The following is a 20877-nucleotide window of genomic DNA, read 5'->3' as shown; positions in this document are numbered from 1 at the left end:
CACGGGAAAGATCCATGTCAGATGACTAATGTTGCTTTTCTGTATGAAAAGAAGCCCTTATTTTAATGACCATAATCATAAAGACTTGCCCCAGAGCACAACTTCAAAATGCATGCTATATTCTCTTGGAAAGCTTCAGCAATATTAGAATACACTTATTTTTAGTATGCAGCACAATCTATATTAAAGATAATATAGATAGATGTATAATATATAAAGATACTATAATACAGAATTATATATATTTATAACCTTAAATCTATATGGGGTTGGCCAAACTACAAGGAAATAAGAAAACACTCTGTAATAGGTTATATTGTTTTAAAGCTTGGGTCACTGAAATTGCTGAGTATGTTTGAATCATCGAAAGTTATCCAGTAACAACAAATAGTTGGCAGTATTGCCAGAATTTAGGTGGTTTAAGTTATAAAAAAAAAAAAAAAAATACATGTGCACTATACCTAGCACTTGAACATACTATGAAAATTCAATCAAAGGTCTAATGTACCTGTAGTAAATTTTATCAGTTCAAGAAGTCTAATGTAGAGTATTTATTCAAAATAACTTAGATACAGCCATTTTATTTTCAGTGGCTGGGAAAAAAATAATTCTAATTATTCTTTTCTCATTTAGCTACTCAGGGAGTAGCTGTCTCCCAGGAGTGTACCCTGGCTTCTTACTGCAAATAGCACAGTACTTAATGATAAAAAAATAAAAAAATATCTTTTCCCTTAGCTGTAGGGTAAGTGGGAGACAAAGCAAGTCAGCATCAGACAAAACAAGATTCCCTCTTCCAAGAGAGAAGGCACTGAACTGCATTACCCTAATACCATAAGGACAAGACAAAGAAAAATAAGTTTACTATCCAGAGACAGTTAACACACTGAGACATAACGTGATAAAATTAAAAGTCAAATGCATTTGGAGTTGTGCTGTTACAATGTGAAATGGATTATACCAGCTGGGTCTACATCATCTTTTCTTATATATTTACATTTTTAAACAAAAACTGGCACAAGAATTGGTAACAAGTTTGTTGAATATATTCCAATCAAAACAGCAAAATCTCAGCCAACCCCCTGCCAAAAAGTAGTTTCATGTGGGAGAAGGAAACAAGTGGAACATAGAAAAATCTGTGCAAAAAGTAGGGTATATAGGAAGTAGGAGGAGATGAGAGCTGCTATATAATTTCTTTTAAACAAACTCTTAATTCTACAAAATGCATTATCCTTCTGAACTGCATACCCAGTAATTTGTGTCCCCATTTGTTTTTTCTTTCAGCTGAGTCCCCAGCTCCTAGAATAAAGCTGTCACTTCAGCCAGCAGGTACTTTCATTCCCGCCTCCAACCTACAACAGTTATGACAAGAGATTAAGAAAAACAGCTACCCCAGGCAGCCTGGGCTGGTGCGTAATGAACAGTTAACCCTGGATAAATCTAATGACAAGTGTGGGTGGCTTTGATTGAAATGACAAGGCAATTTGTCACCCGTTGCTCTGTCACAGAGATCAGCAGTACTAACATTTTCTGCTCAGTTGAGGGGAAAGCAGCCTGAAACTTGTGTGTTTCAGAGGCTGTGCACAAAAGACACTGAAAACAAAAGGGGTCAGCCTCAGTGTTGAAATGCCTCTCTGGTCCTAAACAAGTCAGCAGTGGAAGAGACATCGTTTCTAAGATGCTCTTACAAGAAAACACCACTAACTCTGAAGATGGACAGAAAATTTAAAACAAAACCCAACACAAAACCACAAACATAGTGAACAATCTTGATTTAAATTACCTCTAGACTTTTGACAGAGGTACTCAGCTATTCAGTCTACCTTCACATGAAACTCCCAATAGCAACCTGCTTTACTATAGGTGTTGTGTTTTGCTCAGTGATGAATGTTCAGTGCCCATCAAATGATAACAAAAAGACTCAATTGCTATCGGAAATCATTAAGTAGTCTTGAGGGCCCCAGCCCTCAATCATCACAGTTTTGGATGATACTGTTTGTGGCGTTATAGGTGTACCTGCTTAAATACAGCAGTTGTCCCCAAAAGACTGCATGTACCTCAATCCTGCAGAGACTTGTGTTTCTGTTTAATCTTAGCTTCAATTAGTGCATTAATTTCTGGGCTGTATGAGCTGCTAAGCAATCAGAATCCAAATAACCAAGTGACAAAGGCTGGTAAGAGGCACAGGCACAGAAAGAGGCAGTGGCTGTTTGAAGTTCACATGGCAGATCAGTGACAGTCCTGGATCCAAAACCACCACAAATGGGAAAAGTATGCAACAGTATCATATGACACTCAACGGTGAGAGGCACCGCAGTTTTCCTGTATGAGAAGGGAATTAATATCACAACTTCAGACCCCGTGACATTATTGAACTTACTCCTTGTATGAATTTGAAGACTGTGGCATTACCACGTTTTCATTTTCTACACCCACACAGAGCCTTCCTGAAAGCCCCTCTGGTTCTTGCCATTAACTTAGCCTGGCAAGTCTAAAGGGGAAGAATTCAAAACATTTTCAGCTTCTGGGCCTGGAGAAAATTTATGGTGGTTCCTCTGCCTCCCACTCTCCCCACTCCTTTTTCAACACCTTGGAAAACCCCTGTCGTTTTAAATTTACATACCTTTTCAGTTACAGATGCCAACATTCAGAGGCAGTCAAATGCACATCATCCTGGTGCTTTGCGAAGACCAGTAGCAGTCTTGCTGAGGGTTTGCTACCCAGCACTAATCCTAGGACAACTGAGTTGACGCAGACCCACTGTCCAGTACCATAGCAATCCCCTGGGAACTCAAGACCTTATTACTGCTCTTCATATGTATTTTGCTTGAAACAAAAAGAAAATGTACTGCTCTATTAAAACGTTGCCAGAAATAAGAAATAAATCAAGAAGGTAGATTGATACACTTCCCTTCACAGAAGCCTTTAATTTAATACAGAAGTTGCAGTATTGCCATTTCAAGAGAAAAACAGACTCAAAGCAAAGGGATTTCCCTCTGGCAGTAACACAATCTGTCATTTTGCTACAGAAGAACACATTCATAGCAGGTGTTTTGGTGGTTATTTTCATCTTGACCTCCTTCTAATGTCAGCTGTTGATGTCCAGCTCTTTCAAGGAAAAGCCAACTTTGCTGCTTCCATCCAACAGACGGTCGCTTAAGACAAATCCTGCTGCCTTACTCTTGTGGTTTCCGGCACATATTTAGCATTCCCAGTAACAAGGGTAGTATCACAGAAAGATACTATCTTTTTAACAACCAGTCTCAAATCTCATATCTGGTATCAGGTAAGACTTCCCTTTCCCAATGCCCTATCTTAACCTAAATGCTAACCAATGACCCTTCTGTTTAGTATCCTTTCAGCATCCCCAGCATCCTGTTACGAAGCACTGAATGGATTTTAACCGTGTTTTATGGCAGACTGCTATGTCTGGGCCTTTGCATGCTGGATGTGGCACTTACTTTCTGTCAAGCAGATTTTGCATTGGCCAATAATTTTTGAATTTTAATTTGGTGGTTGTAAAGATATGTAGAGTAGCTTACAACTCATCTACTATATGCTTCAGTGCTGCATTTATCCTCCAGTCCTTTTCATTCTTGCTGCAACAGCTTCTGTGGAGATAGTTTTGCTTATCTTAACTTGGGTTTCTATTTATATTGCTGTTTTTGTTCACAAATAGCAACATGAAACAACTTCCCCTGGCTTTGACTGAAAACTCATAATCAAAGGTCCTGAAATATACTTTTGCATAAAAAGTTTCTTGCCTGTTCTAGTCTAGTCTTCCATTCTATTAGTCCATCGTGAATTTAGACATGGAAATATACTATAGCTAATGGCTAAAGGAATTGGCAGTTCTATTACTAGCTTTGCCAGAGACTTTCTGAAAGGCAATTAACCATTCTGTGCCTTGATTTACCCCATTAGAATAGAAATTACAGGAACATACTACTTCAGAAGAGTAGTGTGAGGACCTATTAATGCTTTTGAAGCACTTCAAGTTTCTAAGAAATCATTAGATTAATGAAAGTAACATGATTAGTAGCAAGTGCTGATTCATTAAAAGATTAAAAAAAGTCTACACTGGAGGTGAAGGTACTCGTAAGATGGTTTTCTCAACCCTGCTAAGAACACAGTTTATTCTGCAGTGTAGATAGTGTCAAGCCACATTCCCAAATCATGTTACAGCCCAGCCAAAACCAAAGGCTATCACATAATTCAGGGACAAGATGAAGACAGAATTCAGTCCTATCTACACTGAAAGACCAAAATGTGTTAGCCACACTGTAATGACAACTATCAAAAAGCTGATTTGTGCAGCATAACTTGACTGATTTTGCAGAGTGGCTTCTTTCGATCTGCTTTCACAAAATGGTCCATCTACAGTGAGGCTTTTAGGAGATTTCCCATTCATATTCCAACACTGGTACTTGTTGAGGTGCTAATTATGGTCAAAATTCTGGTATAGCCAACCTAGACTAATTTCATACATCGGGCACACCACTCACACAGTTTCTGATACATGACGCTGGGTATGAAGGCGACATCTCACAGATTGAACAACATGGCACTAAGGGCTCTGTCCTTCCATGACCCCACACAATCCACCCACCAGCAGTGGTCCAGCAGTGAAGGAGAAGGAAAGTGGCAATGGCCTACACCTTGGCATAAGCAATGTGAACAGGCCTCTCTAATCGAAAAAAGACATATCAAAGATATATTTTCTTATGGTAGGGCATCACCCTACTCTTCTCTTATCAGATGGCACAATAAATTAGACTTGTCTCCCTCCTTGTAGCCCAATATGTCTCAGTCTTATACACACAGCCAAGTAGATGTATGGTGCTGGTTTAATGGTTTCCTGTCTTGACTTCTTTCTCCTCTAAGAGATCAACCCATCAACACCTTTCCGGAGCTGACAGAATTGCCATGGTTGTTATCAACTGCCTAGATATCTTCTGTCATAAATTTGAATATTTTATTGAAGTAGTAACTAAGTACAGAAAAACCATTATATTCTTTTTTCATTTTGAATTCAACAAACAAGTTGTTTATATTTAATGGTAACTGCAGAGGCAGTTATTGCTATGCTAGAGACTTCAGACTTGTTATGATTCAGAAAACTGGGGTTTGATGTAAATTTTAGAGCCTGCATGTCACAGAGCTGCATTATGTTCATACTTGTAAGCTGGCTCACAAAGGTCATCAACAACAAAAATTCAGAAATTAAATATATTCATGTCTATTATTGTTTGACAAATCCAAGCAAGAAGGCTGCTGAAAAGCCCTTTCTTTAAATTCAGTTGTGACTACCATTGCTCTTCCCACACCACTGACAGCTCAGAGAGCCTGTATGTATGAAAGGAATACGCAAGGAAAAAAAATCTTGTGTCTCACAATTCCATTAAAAAGATCTGTACTGTTCCTTTCTCCACTCTCAGTTTTAAATTCTCCTGAAGCAGCAGTAGTTGTAACCAGTTACTTTTCCTTTATCATTTTCACTGCTAAAAAAAATTGCTACTGAAATATAGCATTAGATTCTAGAGAGTGGGACACATGAAGCCAACCATAATAAAACCCCATTACTTCCACACCAAACAAAGGAACAATTGGAGACAGAAATATCACAGGAAGGGACAGGTGCAGCTTTAGAGGAAGAAATTAATTGCTTACATAACCACTTTCACATATTCCTCTCATCTAAAATACACACTTTATTGAATGTCCTTCACTAGATTATATGAACATCATCTGAATCAGAAAAGCCAGTGAGCAGGCCAAATCATTATTTTATCCTCAGTAACAAGTGTTTAGTTCTTCTATTCTAAATTCTTCTGCTATGAGGTTTGAGGAAAGCTGTTTTGATTCTTTCTATTTTCATATCCCAATCTGTCCTTCAGGGATAATAAAGCAAATCTGACTATATAGAGACTGAGAGAATTTTGTTCTCTCTCAAAGCTTTCTTACAGCAGGGAAATGGCACATTTCTCTAAAATAATATTAAAGGTGTTACTCTTAGCAGGCTCTTGTTATTCAACAAATTCAATATTTTAAACCCAGGAAGTTTGCTAGCCCTTAACTTCCAATAATGTAATTCTAAAAAGTGACAGGCACACACACAAAGCCTTTTTTTTAATATTAGAAAATTGTATTGCACCTGATCTTATTTTTCAATGAGTATGTGAACATTATGCTTCACGGACAAACTGGATGTTGTTAATCAGCATTTCACATTTCATTAATATTTGTGTTATCCAAGCAAAAACTCCTGTGGTTTAGTTAAGACCTGTACATCATTCTAATACACATATACCTTAAAGCATGCTGTTTAATTGTAGCAGTTCTTATTGCGACTACACCTCTTGTGTGAATTAGATAAGGTAACTGGTCAGTTACCATGATCTTGGATTTCTATTTAAAAATAGCAAGTGAATAAATAAGATTAATGAAAAATAAGAACACAAATAGAGATTATAAGACTTTCTCCTAAGAAAGGGTGAATAAGGCACTTGGAAACAAGCTGACAGAATAAATGTTGAAATTGCAACTGGGAAGTTGAATCAGGGCAGATGAATATTTAATACGTATATAAATGATCAAATGAGAGAAGTTTGTGTTGCTCATTCAAAAAGTGACTTCAAGTAGAGACTGGGTTATAAGTTCAGCACATCAGTTTGGAAGGATACCTGGGAATGACTGACTTGCACTGGACGCATGCAAGACATTACGTATGTGTGTATAAGAGAACATCCAGGGATATACACACAGTATGGTCAGAGAAAGACAAATATAATGAAATTTAAAAAGGTATTTACGAACTCACATTTCTGGATTTCCTGATTTCTGTTTGGATTTTCAAACCATTTATTATCAGTCTTTACTATTACAGAAATTATAATAAATCTCAGATTTGTCACTGATGGGAAAGTAAATAACTAGAAAGATATACCCACACCTCTTGCTTATAAAAGACAAAATCCTCGTAGTACTCAGGAAGGGAAGGGAAGTAGGACAGAAACAGCCTCAGCAGCAATATCACTCACTGTCTTTGAAATAGCAATGTCAAGCTTAAAAAAAGAAATATTCCATTATTCCCCCCACCTTGGGCTGCATGTATGTGATACTAGAAATTCACTTACAGAAAACTGTTTATCTCATAAAATTACAAAATCTATTGATAATCTTTCATCTTTTAATATGTATGCATATAGCAGTAAACAAACACTTGCTAAAGATTATCTTTGATCCTTATTAAATCCACATTCAAAAATGGCTTCAATAATGGAAGCGAAACACATTTTCATGCTAATATACAAAATAACACATATGAATTTAATGGGTTTGCACAGATCTGCTTGTAACACATGCTTACAAACACATCTGTGCATTTTTGTCCTGCTCTCCACACATATATGCTATTGACATTGCAGAAGTGTATGTTCATATCTAGCCACTAACTTATATAGCATAAATGTCTGTAATATGCTTGATTAAACATTGGGTGTTCTCAAGTATGCCAATAAGTACAAAGGACTGAGACTGAGGTCTCCTTGGCAAACTGTCTTTTGCTCCTACAGCCAGCCATCTGAAAAAGTCCATTCCATAAACTCAGCAAACTGCTCCCAAGTAAGCTTTTACCCCCTTTGTCCCAAGACTGGAATCATAGAATGGGTTGGAAGAGACTTTTAAAGGTCATCTAGTCCAACCTCCCTGCAATAAGCAGGGACAATAACCTATGCCAAAACTATTTGGATTGTGTGAATCCTTCTTCTGATCCCACTGAAGTAATTCAGCAACCAGTTTATGGCTTTTTTTTTTTTTTAAATAATGTGCACTCTCATTTTCATTTCATCTTCTCTCCTCTCAGTGTATTTTAGACAGCAATCCTCACCTGTCTCAAACACACAAGTGGGTGTTCTTTTACACAGTACATACAGATGTTGAAGAGGCAATGTTTTGATGAGTTATATGTAAACTCCATTCGAAGTGCCACTTGCCTTTAGGGCTCCATTGCCAAATGTTTCGCACTTTCCCTAGTCCCTTCGCAGCTCGCCACCCCAAGACTGAAAGGCTTTGGAAAAACAAACTAAATCTGAAGTAGCTTTCAGGCAAGTTCACACCCCTCTGGTTCTCACACACGACAGGGATAATAGGTAAGTGCCATGCACTGAGCATTTTCCAAGCCACATTACAGATATTACCCTGTATAAGCCAAAACACTCTGAACAAAAGCTCTGCTGAAGTATAGCTTCCCTCAGGCAACTTCGCTTCTCAGAAGTCAAAGACCAGGGAGTTCAAGACGGAGGTGCTCTATTCAGCGCCTGAGGCAAAAGACGCTGCATATACTGAGCAAATAAACTGCAGTCAATCCCCAAAGGAAGTCCTTGCCTTGATGCCTGGTTAATAGTTAATGCATAGGGCAAGTCCTCAGTCGCCAGGAGCTACCTGTGAGAAAAGCAGCATGCAGTTATAGGAAGACAGACAGCTGTGAGCTGAACTTCAACATCTACTGAAATAGCAAGAACTATTGCTATTAAAAATAATGTATGTTTTAATTAGTCTAAATGAGATATTTAGACATTATGATCAACAGGTCCTAGCATAGGTGTTCTCATGGGAGTAAAAGGTGGCTAGAATAATTGTTCAAATACATTTGCGATCCCAATACTGCTGTCTCTAAACAATAACACTTGGACCCCAACCAGCTTAAACACCATCACATTAAGAGCTGTACCAGCATGAACAGGGACAGCATACATGTATTGCATGGAGCGCAATAAATGTTTTTCATCTCTAGAGCGCATTTTCTAAAGAGCTCAAGAAATAACATACAGTCAACACAGAACATTATTTTTTCCTCTCTCTTTCCACTTCTGTAAGACTAACAGTGTGTCCGTAACTGGGCTTTTACTTTCTTGTTTCTCTCATCAGTTCAGTTGAATCTAGAATGATAAAAGTTTTTTAAAGAGAGGGAAGGAAAAAGAGTCGGCCATTTCCTCCATGCAAGCAAAGGCTGTCCTGTAAGCAGCAAGGGTCACTGTGAACGTAGCAGCAAATTAGACACAGCCCCTATTTTAATTTCCTATGTATAAAATACATTACACTGGATCCAAAGGATACTTGATAGATCTCAGTTTTCAACACACTATTGTGAAATAGGCAAATAAACCTATTTGTTGATTAATCACATACTAAAATAGCATATAGTCTTCAGGACCATGTATGTTAACACTAAGTGTTATTTGTATATCAACAACTGGATAAGCAATTTAAACTTTAAAAAAAAAAAAAACCAACCAGCTAACAGAGTGGCCCATCTTGATTAAGTTTGGACACTAGTTTATCGGAAAGCCTACACACATTCCAGTGGTTTTCTAAAGGTTACACAGTAAATCAGCCCCAATTAAGAGTATAAAACCTATGACCTCACTTTTCCATTTTCTTGCTTTATCTAATAAATAAATCAATAAATCAATAAATCACACTGTTTCACTAAGGCAAGAAAGAATTTGTAGAGCAGTGAGGATGATAGGAATTGTCAGAATTATCTACAAATCATTCAGACAAGATCCCAAAGTTCAAACTTCCCAGTTTAAAAACTTCACATTCCACATATTGATTTTTCTTAGTATCGTAACAGCAATCTTCATAATCAGATAGATTAAAAAGCACCAGAAGATGTTTTGTTGTAGTTCTGAATATTTTTAAAGTAAGATAACGAGGAGTTTAAACAAAAAACCACTGAAAATTAAAACCTCAAAACAAAACTGCTTTAGCAAGTAAACATTATTTAACTGTGGACTTCAATAAACCACTTTGTAAAATCATTTATACATGCAAATTGACAAATAAAAGTTAGCTAATATAGCTACTTAGAGGTGCTCTTTTCCTTGGCTATAAGATACCTTCTACTATGCATGAAGCTGAACACTACTATTGTTTTATTACAGCATGATCCTGAAGCTTCAAAGGAGGTGAAGACCCCCCTGAGGCCAAAGGCACAGAATGATAAACTTTCTCCTTTCCAAGTCGGTTGCATATGCTACAGTCATCATGGAGGTGGCAGAGGCCCAGAAGAACATTGCTAAATTGGTTTTCAACTAGCTGATAACAGTGCATTTCCTTCAGCATAGATATTTGCATGAGCTGCAAAAATCTGGCTGAGCAGTTTGGTAAATGCCCAAGCAGTTTGCCTGAAGTCAAACTCCAGCTGACACCACTGGGGAGCTGCCTAAACAAGATTGCTAATTTAAAGCTAGTTTAGGTATGTTCAAATAAGCGGCATTTACTAAAACACTGTTATGATCTAATCAGAAGGGGAAACTTTGACAGAAATTAAATACTAGCTCCACATTACAGTTACAGCTTGTAGATGACACATTTAGAGGTGAAGCTACTTGTCAAATCTTTTTAAATACCTGAAGACCTCCTTTTCAGCTCCAGATAATCCTTCTCTTCAAGAAAGGTCAGCACATGTGCTGGGCTTTCTCAGATTGCCACCTCTGATGGTATTTCATGTTGCTCACTCCCTGCGTACCCTTCAGATTTAGTAGCCTCGGACCTTCTAAATCTTTTAGTCCTGCATAATTACGTGTGGTTTCAGAAGTGGCAGAATCATCAATATATAAGCGTATATTATCAATACTCACATTGACGTTACTCTTATATACTCATGCGTAAGAGAACAGCACCGCCTCTGTGCCCCATTTTGCAGACAGTCTCACATACGGGAGCCTGCTTAGGGATTCTGATTGTGCTGAAATACAGTCACTACTAAAGACAGTACAGTAATTTTTGCAAGGATGGGTGGGGAAACTCTTAGATACACACTCCAGCCACTCTGTAGCACTGACCCTTACTATAAGGCTTTGCAAAACAGGCAACAACATCATTAAGTCTTCTGCAGAACAAAAATAAATGTACTCCATTAATTGACTGCAAAGGATTAAACTGACTCTATAAAATACTACAACTGAAGTTGAGATTTGTTTTCATTTTTATTGTATAGGTTTATCAAGATAACACTTGTTCATCAGAAACACTTCCCAGTAGAAATTCCGATGGCATATTAATTAGGGAATGTTTCTAGACTCCCATTAGAATTTTTCATCAAAACCAGCAAGTCTGTCTCAATTGGTTTAGCATGTGGGAGTCCCGTTCAAGCTCCTGCTCTGAGTCAAACAATATAAAGACTGGAATCTGGGTTTCCCTCTTCCCAAACACAGAATAGTAATTGCTCACTGACTTTGGTGTCTCACAAAAATACTTTGTAAGGATTTGGTTTACCCCAGTGGAAAACAAGGCGGGGGTTGGGGGTGGGTGGGGGTGAGGGTGTTTAAAATCTTGCAAAGTTTTGCAGAAAGTTGCTTCCCTTTAAGCTCTATTTTAAACCTGATATTCTTTCTACTACAGCATCATGTCTAACAAATAGACATTTGGCCCAAGATGTAAAAAGAAGAGCAAGAGAGAAAGAGGGCAAACCTGTTAGCTACTTCTTTGCAGCTGAGAAAGATAAAATCAGATAAAAACACCTTGGAAAAGATGTTACAGTAAGATAGGGCTGAAGGTTCATATCTGTAAGTTCTTTAAGAGAGTTATAAAAAAAAAAGAAAAAAAGAAAAAAATTGTCTCAAGTAGAGACATAGCTAACAGCAGTAACAAATGCATTATAGTGCTGCTGGGTTTTGAGGCAAGTAGTTAAATAACATCTAAGTTATTAGAAAAAAATACATTAATTTAGCTGCATGAATAGACAGGAGAGGGAAAACTCCAGTTCTGTCTAGTTCACGTTAATACTAGAGACATCTGAAATTTAAGAGAGACTTCAAAACAAGGTAAATTAAAGCTGCTGCTTCTAGAGAGAGGTAATTCTGTGAGAATCTCCTGTTTTTTTAACATTCAGGTCAAGGAGAAACATTCAGAGATGTGATCAAAATGCACCCTTCGGAAAAAAGTCAAGTAACGAACCCAGTATGCCTAACTTGTCACATTTCATTATATTTTAGGCACTGCTCTTGCAAAACACAAAACTCTTGAAGATCTGTAGTTATTTGGGACAGACCATAATTTTTAAGTTGCAAGCAGTCTTCATCAGAACTTTAGATCACATCTAAGACAGCGTTGTTAATCATCTGGGAGGCAGTTGCCTTAAAACAAATTACTCTGAGTTCTCTTGCAAACTTTCTGTATTAAAAAAAATGGACAATGTTGTGCTATTTTCAATGAAATTATTCCCAATTTACAAGGGGAAAAGACATCCATATTCTCAGCAAACTGTATTAAGCTTGATGCAGAAAGTAGAGGACATCTGTCAAAATTGGGGATGAAGAAGCAATCACTCCATGTAGCGGTTTGGGCTTTCAAACGAGCGCATTTTACAGCTTACTGGCCACCCATCTGTGCCTTGACCCACATGGACCATTTTACGGCAGCGTGCTATGGGTGCTAGCGTTCACTGCATAATTCTGCTCATATACAGCATGGTGTACGTCTGTAGGTAAGGCTCCCATCACCTCCTACTCAAACAGAAGTGAGATTGGATCCTACTGAAAGCATAATTAAATTAAAACTAATTTTACTGACAGAGATTGCGTTTTGGTTTGATTTTTTTTTTCCTCTCCATTTTAGATGCCTATTCTGAGAAGTTAAATTCCAGAAAGCCTTTATGGCGTATATTAGATGCTCATTTTTTTAAAGTAACTGAAATGGCGTTTGACTTTCTGCTTGAAATCCAGATGGGTTAACCTTGCTTATCTTCTCTGGTGCACTGGATATAGTCAGGCTTATAATACAAATGCTTGTTTTTACATATATAAGATCAATAGATTCAAGAAGTTAAAAGTTAGGCAACTTGTGATGGGGTATTACTCCCTTTCCTTCTGAGGAAAAGGGAAATCAGAGGACAGTTGTCGAAAATGGGGGCTTTATCTCATTTGCTTTCACCAATAGTCTTTAAACTTACCAACTGCAAAGATTTAATTCTTATACTTTATTCATCAGAGTAACCCCTCAGCAAAACTTATGCTGAGAATTTACATTTCCAGAGAGAGACTGAAAAAAACAGAGGCTCATTACTAATAAAAAGCATGTTGCAGGTAAACGAGGAGAAAAAAATTGCATGTAACAAACAAGCATGAAGTCAAATCTATCGCTTGTGTAAGCCTCCAAAGTCAGTTAATTATCACATGGATCACTTTGATTGTATTGCATTTGTAACTCTTCAAATTCCAACAAACTATTAAATGCCGAACCAATATTAATAGCAAATTTTTTTGCATTTCCTGAGAAATGTGAAAATAAAAAAATATAATTTAAAAAATCCAACAGAAAAATGCATACTTACATTACTTCATTCACCTCCCTGAAAATCTTTTATTACAAATTGCCTTAACAGGTTCTAGTCTATAATGACTAAGACTTCAAGACTGAGTTCATCTGTGCACACTAACTAGGTCAAGTATCATGCCTTTAGGTAATAAACCATAAAAAAACATAAATAGCAAATGAATCCTGAAAATTAGCAGGAAGTTGTTAGAGAGAAATCTGTAGAATTGAAATAACATTCTTTTAAGGATTACCAAAAGAAGCTAATTTGCTACAAGACATTTTATGAACAGAGCAACTATAATCAGAGTAATTCACAGAATTGTTTGCTTGCTTCTTAGAAACTGTCTTTAGTTTAGGTAGACTTTTTTTGCAAGATATCAATTATATAATATTTCTCTCTGTCTGTACCCTGTCTTCCTTCCTTTAGAATATGATTCTTAACTTGCAAGACTTTATTTTGCTTTTTAATCTTCAGAAATGCGCCTGCATGCTGGCACAAATTGCTGCTGAAATTACCTTACTTACATAAAAGCCCAAAGTGATGATACTGTGCAAGTTTGCATCACGGAAAGAGAAACAGAGGGAGAAAAAGGGAGGAAGATGACTCCACATAATTCTGGTAAGACTTCTTTCTTGCAATTGGTTTTACACGGCTGGATGGGAAACTATGTAAATCGCAACAACACATAGCGGATAGTATCAGAAATTATTTCTCCTACCAAAGATTTGATGTTGGGTTCTCTGACTGAAGCTTGCTGATATGTCACCCAAAAAAAAATAAAAATCTATTATAGTAATTATATGGCTATAATGTATATTATGATAGGAGTCAAAATTTTTCTTTGCAAAGGTTTAAAATTCTGCTGCATTAACTGGGAGCAGTAAGGTCCCAGCCCAGGAATCCAGTTTATGTATACTTTTTAAAGACATTAAACCATTCAGCTATTTCTGAATGACAAAACAAACATTTGATAACTAGGAACGTGCTGTATCTAACGTTAGGAAGTTGATCTCTTTCACCGAAATTATGTTTGCCAAGAGTATTTAAAAAGTGACGTTGTCACACTATACCAAATTCTTGCTTCAGATTGATCTGGTAAGTAATAAATTATGGCATGTTAATTTTTAGTTTGAGCTGAGTTTTATTAACTAATTCAAAATAAATGTTTTGCAAACAAGTATCTAATCAGTTTGGGCCCTGCTCCAGCAGAAAGAACCTCGATCCACTTGCAGGATCTGTGCAAGCATCTAATAATTACCAACCAGATATTTTGCTGTTTTGCCCCTCCTGAGTCCCATTTTGCTTTGTGACGAGATATACACCATGGGGAATTAGAATGAATTTACAATATGTACTTATGCATTAAATATCTGGGAAGCATTTTAAAAATTTTTTGGCTGCACTTATTTCAGGTTTGGCTGTCATACCAATGACAGCAACATTCTAAGTGAAACGAATGCAAAACACCCATGCTCCTGGCTGGAAGAAACTCATTATAAAATTTGGATGAACAACCAGAAAAGGGTTTCTTTAGTCACATAGCTCTTTCCTTTGTTCAATGGCCAATGTATACTTACTTAAAAAGAAATAAAACACCACTCCAATTAGTATTCCCTCATTAATTTCCTAGATATCATGTCTTATCCCATTAGAAAAGTGTTTTACTGACTTTTTTTTTTAAATAATAAAATTTGTTAATTAGTTTTTATAATTCACATTTTGGGACTCTTTGGAAAGCTTCACATTAGGTGTATGATGTGCTTTTCTTTTTGACCAGGAAACTATTTTCAGTGCTTGCCAACTGCGAGCATTGCGGCATCCTGAGGCAGGCTGGCCTATCACTCACCAAAAATAGCAATTACCTTAAAAAAAAAAAAAAAAAAGTGACAGGTTATATAGCTGATTCACTCTTTTTCCATTTCTGGAGTCATGCAGGCTTGCATTGTCAAGATTTCCTTTACAAGCTAGAAAACTTTACTAGGAAACTAGAAAGGTTTATTTATGGTGAAAGTTAAGATTTTCACCTAAGACAACAGCTTGAATTTTAAGTAAATCATGTACGGTAAGATTTCTTAAAAAAACACAAGTGTTGACAACTAGCCACCCTCTAGACTTATTCCGCATGTCCTACTACAGTTTATGTTATCATTTGTTGAAAATTTTCCAACCTTTTTCCACTCGTCAGCTTCCATCGAATTTTGATTTGACATATATTTCACCTCCATATTATCTGAGCTTTCAGAGAGCTGTGTTATCATTATGGCTTCTCCTTCACTTAAAAAGATAACAAATTAAACAATGTTCTGCTACTCAGAAAAAATCAGGATATAGATAAGTTTTCACTACAATTACATCCCATGAAACAAATAGGCCAAACAGTACAAGCATTTCATCAGACTTCACAACCTGTTTGCCAGAAAAACAATGTTTAACACGTTTAAACATACTTGCACATACCAAAAGTACACGGAGATGGAAACCTCCAAACTTTCTGTTCTTCTTCTCTTAAGACTTGACAGACATATAACAACGTATCAAAAACAAAATACATAAAGGGCTTTCCAAAGGTTGATGGTTTATTCCTAGGAAACTTGTAGGGATTCAAATATTTCCAATCTATATGGTTCAAAAATTGGCATGGCTTCTATCCCTGAAACAGTACCTGCATGGACATCAGAGCTTGTGACCTCCAAGGCTTAGGAGCTAGATGTTTTCACTTCCATTTTTAATAGCTAAATTGTCAAAGGACTGAAAGAACTACACATTGATAAGTCTAACTTTCACAGAAATGGAAAGATCCATTGTATGTGGTTAAATGCATGCATTTCCACTGTCTCCCAAGATCCATGCATTTGACTGAGTAGACTGAAGACCTGCAAACTAAACTTTTCATTTGCCTGCACATTTTATCTGTTTATATATGAAGTTATAAATCAGTTGTGTAGGGCAAAATGGAGTTAAATGCCTTCATTGCTTTCCTGAAAAAAAAAAATCTCATTTTGACTGTCATATTTTAAAAGCTAAAAATACTATGCATTTTTTTTAAAGAGGCAGAACTGAATTTAATTAAGAAAACAATATTCAAAGCATTACATTATACAACAGTGCAAATCAGAAAAATCTGCAAAATTTCAGCTTCTCACAGATTCTGGAATAGCATAAATTGTTTTCTTAATGCTAAAAAGAAACAGCAGTGAAACTTAAATTTAGCTGTTGACCGAAGTCGTATCAGTAGAACAGTGAAAAATCAATAATACGTTTATGTGTATACATGCACATGGACAAAGTAGATACCTTTAACAGGATAAATATTTTAAGTATTTTTAAGAAGTCGTATATAGAACTGTAAGATGCATCAGCTATTCTGACAAGAAAATAGAGTACGTTTTTAGGGCGGCATGAATGGAAGATACAATATATATGATGAATTGGAGGAAGGGATTCGATGTTTATCTGCAATTGTGCAAGCAAGTATTTTTTCTTTCTCTTTTAAAGGGAGTTTGGTTACAGTTTGGAGATAGTTAGGAAACAAATAACTTATTTTTATATGTATCTTTTTTCCTTGCTTACAGGTTTACTCACAGTGCTAGTCACAATTCAAGTTCGTGTGAATAACAGAAAATGGGTGTCAAAAGCATTCCTCACATGAACATTCATTCATAAATCAAATTCTCCTCCTCTTTAAGCTGTTAGGGAACCTCCTATTTCTCCCCCACTTTGGCTTTTTATCAACATAGTCTTACTTAAGAAGGACACACTTACACAGGAGGAATATAAATATATTTTCAGATAACTTTACTTTATATATACTACTAATGTCATGTGCACGAAAAAAATCAAAAGGAACATGATCATTAACTTGTTACTTCACTCATTAGGAATTTTGCTTGGAAGGGTTCAGATAGAAAGCACTTACTCTACAACAAGCATTAGAGAATTGAATGTAGTACTGCAAGAGCTCAACAAATGTCCCTTTACAAAGAAAGGCTACATTTGCCGACATTTTGTTCCAGTCGCTAATGTGCCAGTTCATAGTTTTTGCCATGAATTATTAATGAATCATTGTGAACAGGCAGGAGAAAAAGGAAATAAAATGTAAAATTAAGCCTTTAGGTTTTTTTTGTTTCTAGGTGTAACAACAATTCAGCTAGGAGAACTTAAGAGACAACGCATAAGGACATCGGGTAGGTAACCAAAATAGTCTGTATTTACTTGTTCAGGTTTCCCAGCTAGGCTTTTAAACAACTTTTAGTTTACAAATCTTGTAGTCTGCTGACATGCTAAGTCATCTGATGAAAAGCAAGGAACAAATGAACCTTAAGACCTATTACCTATCCATTTTATCTTCCTGTCCATGAACAGATTAAAAAAACCCTCATGGTATCATGGTGTCCAATGGGCAGAAGACACAGTTATGCAGAGCAGCAACACATTGTGACAATAAGCAGTGCAAGTAATATCTGCCAAAGGCTGACATGTTTTAGTTTCCGCAGAGTTAACAAAAAACAGGACACTGTCCAATTCTGTTTAGCAGTTGATTCTGAGAAAAGTGATTTTATAAAGAAGTGAAAAACAGGGAAAGGCTGTCCTTGAAGAACTCTTCCACATATATTTATACAAATGTGTGTTGCGTATTTGTACAAATAAAAACGTCATCTCATCAGCCTTAAAAAAAAATAGCAATTCTACAATATTGCCCACAGTACTGTTTTATTGCCATTGAACCCTGTCATGCTTCAGACTAAAAGCTCTGTAAACTAAATGAAGAGTTTTGCCATTTTGATTGTGATATTTGGGTAGAAGTCTTTTAATATTCTTATGTACCAACAAACAACATGATTAATAAGTCATTCTCAGAAATGCAAACTAGTTATTTTTACATACTTTTTTAGCAGAGGGGTTATAGGAGGACATCAGCTAAACTTGTATACGTACACTTTTGTAGCTTTGAAGGGGGAAACACAGAAAACTAAATGTGTATATAATATGACTTCTTTCTGTAATTGCTCAAAAGTCAAGTTTGAGCATTCTGGAATTTGTGGTCTGGTGTCAGTAAGTCAAATCTGCATCAGAATTTGTGGCCCATCTCTACAATGACTTATCTTAAAACAGATTTTTCTCATGCCTGACATTTACTTCAGTACTCAAAAGATCAAAAGGAAAGTCTTTGCAAGTTCATCAGTCTCAGTCTTGGTAGCATCGTTCAATTGACCATTTGAAGAATAAGGACAAAACACATTAGAGTGAAGTGGAATGAATTCACTGTAAGGTAGTATGCAGCTTACTGAATCTCTGTCTCTAAAGTCTAATCTTATTTTATGAAAAAAATAAAAGTTCACTTCATTCTAACATGACTTGAAAACACTCCAGGCAGCAGATCTTTGCTTTTGTTCATAACTCTGAGCTGAAAAAATAATTTGTTTGGTCTTATCTTTCAACTAAGGTCACTGTGATCTTACATTTTTGTTACCATGTATTTTGCATCAATAATGTAGCAACAATTCCATGAAATTTATGCTACATCTGTTTTATTCTACCTATACTCTTAGGCTAAATACTACTCCTCTTTGAACTATTACAGGTATCCAGTCAAAAATACTTGCCCTCAGATAGCACAGGCAACCATCTCCAAATCAATGGCAATGGTACCCTGTTCAAAATTTGATCCCACGTATTCTTTGTGAGTGTGAATACCCCTAAGAGCTTTGCACCAGAGACCCCTATAAGGGTTAGTTTTACCCATCTGCAAACTGTATTACATATTTTTCAATACAAGTTTTCTCCTAAAAATGTACAAATAGGAGCCTGAACTACTGATATCTTACAACAGATTAAAAGGAGAAAATGCAAAAAGATTTTTTTGTGGATGCATTTTGACCTAAAGTAATTTCTATAACTTTATAGCTCTATATACATCTATGGATATAGAGCAATGTATAAAATATAAGTAGTACCAGAAGTAGCATACTTAAGTATCAGAAAGGGAGAGAGGCCCCAGAGGTTGAATAGAGGCTGAACAGAAGGCATTCCTACCACACAGCATACAACTCTGCTTAAAATCCTCCTGAAACATAAACCTCCACAAATTACCAGAACCAGTCTCACACTGTTAGGAAGTGCCTGCAAACCCCTTCCTTAATCTCCAGAAAACTTTCAAATAAAAAGTCTGTGGCAGTAACCAAGGCTCTTACATAAGTAAGGGTGGTATGTTAAGTATATTCAAGGTGTATGTTGTGGGGGAAACTTCCAGTGAATTTTGCTTTAATACATGCTCAAACATGGCCTGCTAATATTGGCTGACTTCTCCAAACTCAGGACAAGGATGAGGCCTTCTCTGGGTGCAAATTCCATTTTCTTGTTCTTTTGACCTACAAACCTATTAAGAAGTATGTTCTCTCCTAAAATTAATGTGACTTTTGAAGATTTGTGCATGACAAAGCTGATTCCCTTTCTGCCCAAGTGAGGCCAGCGTATACACCACCACAAGAAAATATGTACAGGTAAAAATTACTTCCATTTTACACTGTGTCTAGAAGGGACAAGCAAGAAGGCAGAGACATGAGAGGAAGGACTCTATCCTTATTCTCATCACCTACACCCCCCCTCTTTCCAGCCTGCCTGGTACGCTGTTTACTGCAAACCAACCACCCAACATGCTGTTATGAGCAAAGTGGCTTTAATTTTGCCTAACTAAATTAAAAGCTTCTCTTATGCAGATTACTGCAAGTGACTAAATTTTCATTATTGTATCAAATTTCCCCTTTTAAATCGCAAGGAAAACCACCCAGGGGAGGGCCGTAATTACAAGTTGTTGTTCAGCTACAGCAGTCGCTGGGCCAGGGGAAGAGGAGGCCACACTGACAGCAATGGCTGTCCTCGTCACCCCCTCCTGCCCTCCAGAGGGTCTCAGTATAGCAGGGCAGTTCAACCGATGAGTCCTGCTGCCTCATTCACAGGTGGCCATGATTCCAGCCATGATTAGGAGGACAGACGTGGCTCAGATCTTCATGCAGATACCCTCCAGCTACCAAAATGGTGGTGAATCCACCACAGAAACAAAGCCCTCTTTCCTCAAAAGAGCTTTACAATAGCTCCTCGTAAAATAAAAGCCTGCCTTACCTGTGACGGGGAACCGTGCCTGCAGGATGGCAAAGATCGCGATCCTCCTCCACTTCATCTTGCTGGCCCAGGCGGTGCTGGGGAGCGGGAGGCCACAGGACGAGGAGAAGAAGAGGCGCCTCCACGGGCTTTGCTCGTCTGCCAGCCCCGCAGGAAGCTCACCTCCTATGAGGGCTTTCGGAGTCCACCTGCCGGCAGCGCCACCGAAGCACGCGCCTTCCTCTGCCTCTGAGGTCTGGGGTTTACGTTCTTGGTATTGATGCTTGGGGTTTCCTTTTGTGTTTGGTTGGGTTTTTTTTTCTTTCTTTCTCTCTCTTCTCTTTGCAAGATGGTTTTGGGTGGGTTTTTTTTCTTCCAGTTTGTCTAATGGTTCCTAGGATATCCCAGTCAGCAGCTGCTGATCTCTACAAGAGGCCTAGAAAGGCTATGTGGTATAT

General features: G+C 37.2%; 1 protein-coding gene across 1 annotated transcript in view; it reads right to left on the bottom strand.

The window, feature by feature from the left end:
* The window catches only part of CD247 (CD247 molecule), a 59844-nt gene extending 39213 nt beyond the window's left edge, over window positions 1–20631 (bottom strand). Inside the window, exon 1 of the mRNA XM_075768626.1 lies at window positions 20441–20631. Coding sequence (XP_075624741.1) covers window positions 20441–20498 — 58 coding nt within the window. The 5' untranslated portion in view covers window positions 20499–20631. The remainder of the gene's footprint in view (window positions 1–20440) is intronic.
* Window positions 20632–20877: the final 246 nt, after the last annotated feature.

This window comes from Balearica regulorum, chromosome 1 (genome assembly GCF_011004875.1).
Source record: "Balearica regulorum gibbericeps isolate bBalReg1 chromosome 1, bBalReg1.pri, whole genome shotgun sequence".
In the NCBI taxonomy this organism is placed as follows: Eukaryota; Metazoa; Chordata; class Aves; order Gruiformes; family Gruidae; genus Balearica; species Balearica regulorum.
Note: the sequence above shows the minus strand (reverse complement) of the source record. Positions and strands in the feature narration are given on the sequence as shown.